Source organism: Bidens hawaiensis, unplaced genomic scaffold (genome assembly GCF_021521415.1).
Source record: "Bidens hawaiensis isolate Kalapana, Puna unplaced genomic scaffold, B.hawaiensis_p1.1 tig00037165_1, whole genome shotgun sequence".
NCBI lineage: Eukaryota > Viridiplantae > Streptophyta > Magnoliopsida > Asterales > Asteraceae > Bidens > Bidens hawaiensis.
In genome coordinates this window covers 58,293-69,537 of record NW_027496473.1, presented here as the reverse complement: position 1 = coordinate 69,537, position 11,245 = coordinate 58,293, and the positions used below count along the sequence as shown (strand labels likewise).

The 11,245-nt window shown below is 35.9% G+C and overlaps 1 protein-coding gene across 1 annotated transcript; it reads right to left on the bottom strand.

The window, feature by feature from the left end:
• Positions 1–708: 708 nt before the first annotated feature.
• On the bottom strand, positions 709–9,397 carry LOC143589022 (uncharacterized). Its single transcript, XM_077069888.1, has 14 exons — positions 9,270–9,397; positions 7,449–8,247; positions 5,274–5,465; positions 4,890–5,125; positions 4,462–4,536; positions 4,059–4,130; positions 3,778–3,876; positions 3,628–3,696; positions 3,419–3,533; positions 2,782–2,850; positions 2,385–2,697; positions 1,715–1,841; positions 898–1,640; positions 709–809 (listed from the first exon to the last, which is right to left on the bottom strand). The coding sequence occupies exons 1-13, from the start codon at positions 9,390–9,392 to the stop codon at positions 933–935; spliced, it is 2,997 nt and encodes a 998-aa protein (XP_076926003.1). The 5' UTR covers positions 9,393–9,397; the 3' UTR covers positions 709–809; positions 898–932.
• Positions 9,398–11,245: the final 1,848 nt, after the last annotated feature.

Below are 11,245 nucleotides of genomic sequence, written 5' to 3'. Positions count from 1 at the left end.
AAGGAGTACACCCATGAGTTTGGAGTGAATGAAAGTAAGACGTTCAATCCAACTATCTCAGTGGTTGGTATTATCTTTTGTTGCCACATGGAGAAATGGTGTTAAAGGGAATAAAATAGGAGTTCAATCTAGCTATCTCAGATTACTGGTCTCATCTTGTGCTACCACTTGGTTCCAACCATTTGACATAGCCGATTCAGTCACCACATATGCATACGTCGTCGCTTACATTGAAAGCCACTGGAAGAGAGAAACCCAATCCAGCTATCTCAAATAGCTGGATACCTAAAATCCATTTGGTCCAATGTTGGATACCTAAAAACCATTTTTTTTCTTAATAAATCTAGTGCTTTAAAAAAAACATCTTGTGCATATGGACGAAATGAGAAGTTAATTCTCGGTCAAGGCGTATCCTAGGGTTATCTTTAGGTCAAGGCATCTCCAGAGGTTACCTACCTCAACAAAACCTAACACGTAAATGTCGTAAATCCAACCCAACGTTCACAAACGACAACAGGCCCCTGCAAGTTGAAATCCTTAAACTTCAAAGAGGTTTATAGGTCAATACAATTGACAAAGATTTCAGCTTTTTGGAACCCCACAAGATGGCTCTGGTCATTTTGTCAGCTCGAGTAATTTTGTTATTATCACGCAATAATTTAATTGAATCCCGAAAGTAATTAAGGGCACATCTAGATCTAGAGGAACTTCTTCAATAGAAAGGGTTCTTTTAGTTATACAATGGTTTTAACCTTATGCTTCTCAAAACAGATCAATCGGCTGCAGTTTGATAGTTCTGAAACTAAAATCTGCAATTTCCAGAACAACACAAACAGACAATCAAGCAAACAAACCAAACCAAACCAAACCAAACAAATATAGGAAACAAACTTTTACCTATACAAGACTCAAAACCCAACCATCAATACTAATTAAAACGCCTTCCATCCATCTACCGAATCTCTTCTTGGAGTCTCACTCTCCACTCCCGTCTTAAACGGGTCATGTGACATGAACGGGCCACTCGATCCAAACGGATCCGCATCATCAAAAGACGGGAACCCATGATTGTAATCGTTCGACTCCTTGGTGCTTCTCATGGAATCAAATCTTGAGAACGACTCATTCGGGTTTTGAAACAGTGAATGACCAAAATCAGAATCGACAGTAGTGCTGCGCATGGAGTCGAATCTCGCAAGGTTATTTTGCTCATACTCGGAATCTTGAGCGGTGCTGCGGAACGAATCAAATCTTGAAAACGAGTCCCGGGGTTGGAAGAGTCCACCATCATTAGGAGTGCTGTTAAACGAATCGAATCTTGAAAAGTTGTTGGTGAACGGGTGTTCTTCGCGAGGTGAGTTGGTTGCATACATAGGAGTGCTTGGAACGGAGTCCGCGAAAACAGAAACAAATGGTTGTTGTCTAGGTGAACCGGCATAACTGTAAGCAGGAGTGCTGGGAACCGAGTCTGTAAAAGATGAAAATAGGCCTCGGTTTTGGAACAAATTGTCTCCAGGTGGGGGTGACTCGTATGAGGGTGTGGCCGGAACAGAATCAAACGTGAAAGTCGCCTTTTTGGGAACCTCAGTTCTTATAGGATTTAGGTCACCCCATCCATCAAACAATTGTTTACTCTCATCCTGCAAAATATCATCAAAATCGTCAATTTTAAGCTGAATCTGCACAAAACAATTGTTTACACACACACACACACCTTATTAGACTTTGTAGCGTTAAAATCCCAAGCTGCATCTGAGTCATAACTTGTGTCAAATGTACCCCAACCAGCCTCATCGAAATCTTTGTCACCAGAAATAACTGAATGAACATCTGAATGTTCACTGCACCAGTAACAAAAATAAATATCATTAAGGAATGCCTCTTTTAACATTTTAAAAAATAAAGCATTAATACCATTAAAAACCAACATAATTTCTTATTTTTGCACAAAAAAATCCATTTGGTATATTAAAGTCCCTAAACTTGTCAAAAATACAATAAGTCCCTCCATCAAATTTGGCTATAATAAAGTCCCTAGCCTTGTCTAATGGCAGTACTAGTAAACAAAAGTTTATATTAAGAACTTGTTACCTCTTAGATTGATCAAAATCAGATGATATAAAGACTTCTTTAAGCAAAGATGCTGAATGTACTTCAACAAATTAGATCAGTTTAAAGAGTAACAAACTATTTTAATTTTTTGTTTCATGATTACTTGCATCTGAGACAAGTTTAGGAACTTTAATTACCAAAATTAGGTTCATGGACGTTTCCGTGTAGTTTTTAGAAGTTTAGTTAAATACCAAAAAATCGATTGAACTTTTTTATGCGAAATAAGAAAGTATGTTGGTTTTTATGGTATTTACTCAAAAGAAATGGGGTACCTTTGTGCTTTTTCATGAAAAATCTTGTTAGTTGGGCTTTCTGGTGCCTTGCTACTAGCTGCAGGGCTGTCAGGTGGACTATCTTTCTCTTTTTCTTTGTCTTTCTCTTTCTCTTTCTCTTTCTCTTTTTCTTTCTCTTTCTCATTATCTTTCTCATTCGGTTCATTATCATGTGTCAACTTATCAGCATTCGATACGGCTGCAATAGTAGTTGTGTTGTCTCGGGATTTAGATTTATTCTCATGCGACTTTGGCTTAGGAGGTGCTACCACATTTTGCACATCAAGTGTGAGCTCTTTCACGAACGTGAATCCTGCAGCAGAATGCAAAATCAATCTATTATATAACTTTTACATATATCATCAACTTAAGTTTCTATTATGTGTTAGTTTCCCACCTTCATCTTCAAATGCATCCCACTTTTCATCCCAATCAGCTGCTGCTTCTTGAATGCCACTTTGCCAACCTGAACAAGTTTATTAAAATCAACAACAAAAGCTCCTTCACAACTTTTAAGCTAGAAATAAAAAGGATTTAGGTATGTAAAAACCATGGCATGAATTAATCAATTTAGATCCTCATTTGTTTACCACATATTCTGTGTCATGTACAACTTTAACAATTGCTGATTCATATCAACAAAACACCTCAAAGTGTGTACAGTATGCATGTTAATGAAACAAATTCGATTTTTTTTTTTAATATATAAGTTTAATACATCCCCCCCCCCCAAAAAAAACACACACACGGTCATCATCTCACTCGTTAAAGGCATTTTTTTTTCTTTGCTTTTTCTGCATCTTTACAGACAAAAATAACCTCAAAAATGGCATGATGGAATAAATTTCTGTAATGCGACTATATGCGACCACTTTTACCATCAGAAATGTTTTGAAACATTAGTAATATGAAGAAACTGTTTAAAATGTGACTATTTTTTTTTTATCAGCAAGCATGAGTATTTAGTAGATTAACAGAATTGTTTACCAAAATAAAAAAGGTGGAACACCGTATGGTAAATGTGAGAATCTTACTAAAAGGCAGCTCAAGCAAAGACGTTGGTTTCCCACGCAATCCATACATCTTACAACGCTCATTTAATGCTTTTACTTGCTCCTCAAGCTCCGCTTGAATGCGATCAGCACGGGCCTACATAATCAGAAGGTAACAATAATCATCCACAAGAAAAAGAATGTATAGATACACACATATGTATAGCACAATCAAACAGAAAACAACCTACCTGAATTTCATCAGGTTTTCCTTCCTGCTCGAGCTTGACTATTGCCCGGTAAAGCTCCATCTTTTTATCCTAATTATTATAATTAATCAAATATTGTGTCAGTAGCATAAAATTGGACAAATGAACCTTAAGAGAAGCTTGTCATTAAACCTGAATATCACGAAACGTCGCCTCCTCAATAGTCAACTTAGAGGCTACATCTCCAGACTGTTTGTATTTCTCTTCGTATTTCTTTGAAAGTAATTCAACCTGGAAACACAGGTTGCTTATTCCACAGAACAGCATTTACTATTTGAATACACACACATATGTACATGCATATATGCATGTGTACATACACATACACATACACAAGCACACATATATATGTATGTATGTACAAGTGTGTATTTATATGTGTGTTCACATCAATCAAGTATAAGACATGATACCTCTCTTTTATCACCGGAAACCCTTTCTGTGATCTCATTTAATCTAGAGTCGCATCTGCTCTTGTACAACACCTGTAATTAAAGCAAAAAAACATATGATAGATGTCAAATTTATACATATTCAGAATTTAGATGTTTATTGCTTGAAAACAACAACCCAGATGTAATACTGAAGGAAGCCCCAAATTATTGCACCCCAGTTTACACAGTAAGTTAGTATCAACTTTTTGCCTTTTGAACTACAAATACTAAAGATGAAATATGATATCTAATCAACCATAAAATCTCATCTCATTCAAACATCGCCAATTAAATATCAGGTACTTGTCATAGTTCTAAACCATGCACACGCACACGAGAACTACGATTGATTATAAAGGGAAGAATGGATGAAAGAACTCACAATTTCCTGCATCTTGTGCCGGTAGAACTCAATCTTCTGTCTGGCTTCCAATATACCCTTTTCAAGTTCACCCACCTGTGTGTTAGAAAAAGAAAAAGTAGATGCTCAAAAGAATGAAAGTGTTCAACTCTCAGACAAGTATGATAAATAGAAAGGCAGCCAAAAAACCATCTGGTGAGCATGCTTCATTATGCAAGTTATGTAGATACTCGCTACTTGCAATTCTTAAGTTAAAAACATATACTTTGGTCCTTTTGTTTTGTAACAAGGTGCTCACTTATTACTGGTCATCTGATTAAAATTGCAACATTATAAAGGTGAACCAAGAAACATGCAGCTAACTAGGACTGATTTAGGATGCAGAGAATTCAGCCATAATCTATTATATTAAATTAAAGTTTATGGAAACAAGAACTTCATGTATTTACCTTTTTATCTGCCTCGGTTGCCTCCTGGAACTTAGAATTCAATGAATTTTGCTCTTCGGTGCTAAGTTGGTCCACTAGATGCTTCTCCAGCACAGGAACTGGCTTGCGCTGTTTGGGCTGGTTCTGTTGGTGTTCATCAGCCTCGGTTACTGGAAGTGGAACTGGAACAGGACGAGGTGGTCTTGCTGCAACAGGTGCCACCTGTTGCAGGCCCGTCATCCCATGTGGTTGAGCACCTACAATATACTTAACTAATTATAGCTAGTGGTTGGCAACATGATACACGTCCCATTTACTTACATGTTCCATCTGTAATGCATGAACCCTCCCAAATCATTTTATCAAAATAATATTGCATTAATATATAATTACAAGTGCTTATACCTGGTGGAGGTCTCCATTGTGAAGCAGCAGATGTTTGAATTTGACCCTCAAAGATATTAGGTGGTAACACCTTAGGAAGAGCACGACCTTCCCTAAACCGCTCCATAAGGTACAGAGCAATACAAAATTCCTTGAGAGAAAGCATGCTGTCATTGTCCTCATCAGACAAGTCCCACACTTGCTTTAAGATCTCTGAAATACCGATAATAACCATAATCAACTTAATTACCTCTACTTGATTTAAACATTCAAGAAATTCTAAAACGATACTTTCACAAACAAAGTGCTCTATCTTCACCATGCTAAATAGTGTTTGGCAATTCTCAGATTGCTTAAAAGCTTGGGTTTCTGCTTTTTTTTAAAGAACACGATAAGTGTGTGTTTTCAAGCACGTCCCATTTTAGCAAAACAATACTTATGAGCGTGTGCTTTATTGCTAGTGATGGATTTCTAGTGTTGAAACTGTTTCCTTTATGGCTATTGTCTAGAATATAGCAAACTTAAAATTAATATGTGTTTTCTAGACACAACTAGTACAGCCTACAAAGATATAAACTACAAATATGTAAGCATAACTGGTCAAATAAATGAAGCATTGTGCTCCTACAGGCACTTCATGTAGGTTGGTAAAATTTCATTGTTCCGTCATTTTTAAGCAAAATGACATCGATACTTATTAACTTTCTTATGCATATAGAACTATAACATAAATTTAAAAGAAATTGAGATAACTTTTAGATAGCAACAGCAACACCATGCCACAAAGATCTCCAAGACCAACTGGTCCAGAAATCTTTTGATTCTAGGTGAACGGCCCAACATTATATTTTAAAGCAAGTGTTGCATAAATAAAGAAAATAATTATAAAATAGAGCAAAGAGAAATCAAGTAATTAGAGCTCAGGAAAACAAAGAGTGCCTTTCTATGGTCCTCGCTGTAAACACAGTTTTCAACAACTCTAATAGATATTTTTGGTTAATATGCGGATGCCAAAAAAGAGGCGAGAAAATTTTTATAGGTTGCACTTCATGCAGCTTTTCCTTCAACATATAAGTTAATTTAAATGGTTCACTTATTATTTCTTTAACTCATTTGGTGTGCATATTTGAATATTTTCCTTAGTGAATCAAAAAAATAGAAAAGTATCTTCTTACTTAATATATAAGCGTATGGGACAGACCATACACAATATAGCATCATCTGTTCAACATTTTGGTTGATTATCTCATAGTTATTAAAAGCCCTCGCTTCTTGCGCCTATGCCCATTTTCCAGGCGAGGCCCAATATTTGTGCTTCTACTTCTAGTTCCTAGACCCTCGATTCTAGAAGTGGGCGGCACCTCTACTGGTTTTGATGATGGATCAAGAACAATGATCATTTGAACCTTTACTATTTATTACTTTTTGAACTTTTGGTTTTCATGTTTTAAACATTTTGGTATTTGAATTATTGGTACGTTTACTTTGAACATTTTGTTATTCAAGTTTAGGAATTACATTTGAATCTCAACTCTTTTAGAGCTTTTGGTACTAGTTAGATGATATTAGATGTTATATAATAGGTTTTGTTTATTTTATACGAAGAATGGTATTATTTTTCTAATACATAATATAATTCAAATTTTTTTAATTTAAGTGCGTGTTTTTTTCATAGGCCCTCAGTTTTTTTGCGCCTAGGCCCCAGGCAAGGCCTATGCACCTTGAGTGCGTCTAGCGCCTTTGGTAACTATGGATTATCTTACTCTGAAGAAAGTCAATGTCTATACAGCCAGATTGATAAGAACACACAATTTAAGCCATTGTATAAATAACAAAGTCTAGATATCACTTATGATCATGTTACTTGTTGGTTTCCTATTCATATAGAACTTATATAAGGTGTCTTCTTTGTGATACTTATCACTAATCTCTAATTCTCTGTAACCATGTGCTTATAACTGAAAATCATAATGAAAAAGTACTTCATCTTCCTCTTTTCTAATTAGTGCATAAATAGAGGACTTAAAGGTTAGGCATGTGTCATGTGTGTCTTGTTTTCTAGCGTGTTGATATTCAGATGTAGCTTTTAGTTTATTCAGACTCACAAGAATTAAATGAACTAAAATGACACCTTAAGTTTAGTTTGCAACTAGAAAACTCAATAAAGCAATGTGAATTGAAAGAAATTTGGCCTACCTCTAGGCAACTTCCAACTCAAGAACAGATTGCGTGCCTGCTCGCCAGTAATTTTACCATCTCTGTCTGTATCAACCTCCATGAAAACCTTGGCATACTTCTGAATACTGGTTGGTGACATTTTTGGCCATGGTTGTGAAGAAGGAAGATTTTCAGGCCTGACAGGTGCAAATGTAGATCCAGGAGTTTGCTGATTAGGTCTAAAATTTGATTGTGTGTGGTGATTCTGATTAACAGTAGGCTGGTGACTTTGAAAGGGTTTATTAGATAACTGAGCTCCACCAGCAGACACGGGCAATGGAACCCTTGGCTGAGATGAAACAGCAGCACCAAATGATGCAAACCCGTTTCCTGAAACAGCACGACTGACTGAATCTTTAGGTGCAGACACGGTAGCAACTGAACCGTTTGGTTTAGCATTTTGCAATAAGGTACTACTAGTGGCGGTACTAGGAACTTGAGATTGTATTCCACTTGTAAGTGAACCGTTGTAAACGTTTGTCCCTCCACCTGGCATTACCTGATTGGGTCTCATGACTTGACCTGATTGTGGTGGATAACCCCTTATACCAGCTCCTGTTGATCCCACCATGTTTGGACTTGGCTGAGGTGGAGTAGAAGCAGGCAGATTAATCTGGGGAGGAGGGATTTTAGATGAAGCAGGCCCGTATAATGCCGCCTTCACAATATCTGGAGTAAGGTCTCGCTTACTTTGTGCAACGGTAACAAGTTTCAGATAATTGTAAAACTCTGTTCGCCCAAGGTAACCAGTTCTATTTTGATCTGCATATGTCCATATCTACACACAAACAAATACATGCCATGAAAGAATGTAAAAAACACAGAAAGAAAAAAAGAAAAAGAAAGGAAATTGAAAACACGAAAAAGAAACTCTAAAGCATGATAATTTATTTTTCTTTCTTTCAAATATGAAATACACACACACACACACACATACATAATACTAGTTCTGCTTTATTTTCTCTTCAGACTCAAGAAAGCATATCATACAGTTGCTAAATAATGAAATAACATGGTGTTTGAATGTGCATTTTGAAATTGATTACCCTATCAGTTATTAGTGTTTGTGTAACCTACTTCTGTTAATGAATATACCTATCAGTTACTAGTGCTTGTGTAACGTTGTCAATAGTGCCCGTAGCGCCCGCTATAGCAAATAGCGTAGCGTAGTGGCAGGTTAGTGCTAAGTGATCTGCAGTGACCAAATCGTGTGAAATAGCGACCATCTGCATTTTTTATAAGCTATCTTGGTGGTATTTATTGATTATAATAGCTATTTTGGTTGGGGACTTACTTCTGTGTAAAACATTTAAAAAAATTTCTAATACCTTATCGCTAAACATCAAATAGTGCCAATTTCATGGCTGTGGCTATGTAGCGTATAGGTAGGTTGTCGCTATTGACTGCTATTCACTGTTGACAGCTATGGACATGGTGTAACCTACTTCTGTTAATGAATATCTTACTGTTTAGGGTTCATATAACCATTGTCAAACTAACACAAACTTGACTATCAAAAAAGTAAAATTAGTTTTTAAATTATCAATGACTTCCTTGAATCACCATCGAAAAGTGATTATAAAACATTCAGACAGTAAAATGGCATATGAAAACAAGAAGCAGTTGTGTCTATAACTAAATGTAACTCATACAAATTCATATCTGTCATATGATTCTGGTATGTAACCTAACCTAACAAATCTGGCTTGAATCTGATACAGATTAATACTCCAACTAAGCATCATTTAAAACCAAAATTCTAACAAAGTAGTGGATGGCAACAGTTAGTTAGTTAGTTACCTGAGCGAGAACCGGCTTAGGTAAACCGGAGGCTTGAAAGAAGGAAACAGCTTCGGCACCACTAACGCGACCGTCCTGATCCAAATCTGCTCTTTTGAAGTAGTGTTCAAATTGATCCGCCATTTCAAATAATATAGTAAGTAGGTTACGATCGACGAATTGCAGTAACTGGATCCGAGATCTGAAAGGTTAGGGTTTTGAGAAATTGATTGGATTAATAGTAAGTTTGCTGGTCGATTTGAATCCAATCCAATCGGAATAGAGAGTCGTCGGATGGATCCAGGATGTACTTACGAGATGACGGAAGGAAATGTGCAAACTAAAAGTTACTAAAACTTTAATTATTGCTACAGCAATTAATTAATTAATTTTATTTCTTTACCAAAATACTTCTTTCTTTTTTTAGTAGTTTTTGGGTTCACCACCTATACCCAATTAAGTTGCAATGTCAAATGTTCATATTGATTTTAACGTTTCAATCCTGACTCACCCATAAACACCATGAAAGAGGAAACCCACCACTATGGAACCCCCCCCCCCTCCTTGAGTCAAGTTTCGAACCTAAGACCGCAAGGATCCCAAGCTTTAACCATCGCCTCATGTTATTGAGCCAGAAGACCAATTGCAACAAAATGCTTCTAATACGTAATTTATATATATATATATATATATGAGTCAAGTTTCGAACCTGAGACCACAAGGATCCCAAGCTTTAACCATCGCCTCATGTCATTGAGCCAGAAGACCATCGCCTCATGTCATTGAGCCAGATAATTCTTCTGACGATTCTCAATTGATTGTTTTGTAGTCGCAGCCTTCAAAAGATCAGCTTCAAATTGATTGTTTTGTCATCCATTAGTGTATTTTTTTTTTCAATGAGGTGAATACAAATTTAGATCCATAAGCGAAGGGGTCAGCTTCGAAATCAAAGGATCAGCTTCAAAGTTGCTGCAATCGTTTATTTCTAGTAGATACAATAGAAACTCTATAAAATAATATACTTGGGACCACCAAAATTTATTAATTAAAAGAGTAATTAATTAATCGATAAATTAATAATTATTAATTTATATAACCAAGGAGCCTGAGCCTAAGAAACTAGAAGCTTTTAAGATGCATTATCGTCGTCGATTTTATAGAAGTCTTTTTGAGGGTTATGAATTAGGGGTTTCAAATCCAGCAAAAATAAATGTATTAGATGCAATGAATCTTGCAATTTCAGCATGGACTATAGATGTTCATGCAAATACAATTGCGAGCTGCTTTCGTCATTGTAAACTTCGATCAACAGATAACATGACTTTTGAGAACTCAGATGAAGGTGGTGAAAGCACTCAAGAACTCCAGAATTTGATCAAAGAGTTGGGTTATCGCAATGCAATGGATGTCGAAGATGTTCTGACTCACCCAGAAGAAAATGTAGTTGCACAGTTGTTGACTGATGAAGAAATTATTGAAAGCGTTATTGGAATTAATAAAGATGATATCGATGAAGAAGATGATGAAAGTTCTACAATGGAGACCCCTTCGCGAAACGAAGCTATTAAAGCGGCAATCACATGCTACGGAAAATTAGAGACGAGATTCAAGGGGAAATTAATTTTAACAAAAAACAAAAGACAATTGAGTCATTTTTCAAGAAACCTTCATAAATCATTCATGTAATATGCTATATATAAGGAATTATTAATTTATATTTTATATGGGGTCTAAAGAAATTATCAAAAATATATTATCTTATAATTTTAGCGAATTATTAATTTAGCACCCTATCCCCGAGTCGGGACCGACAAAAAATATTATCTTAGAGAGTTTATTAAATAATCGAGTATTAATTTATCGAATTTCTACTGTATTTGGTATTTAACAATTAGGTTTTACTTTGTACAGAGAGAATGAAATATTCCAAAAATATAGGATGCAATGCAAATGACGTATAAGCCCTTTATTAATAGATAAAATAAAATAAAAACAAA

What these genes read in the sequence shown, in the direction of transcription:
- LOC143589022 (XM_077069888.1), bottom strand. Translation starts at nt 9,392, where the DNA reads ATGGCGGATCAATTTGAACACTACTTCAAAAGAGCAGATTTGGATCAG. An exon ending in GAAAACCTGATGAAATTCAG is followed by an intron (nt 3,534 to 3,627) that starts GTAGGTTGTTTT and finishes CTGATTATGTAG; the next exon opens with GCCCGTGCTGATCGCATTCA. An exon ending in TTTCATGAAAAAGCACAAAG is followed by an intron (nt 1,842 to 2,384) that starts GTACCCCATTTC and finishes TTACTGGTGCAG; the next exon opens with TGAACATTCAGATGTTCATT.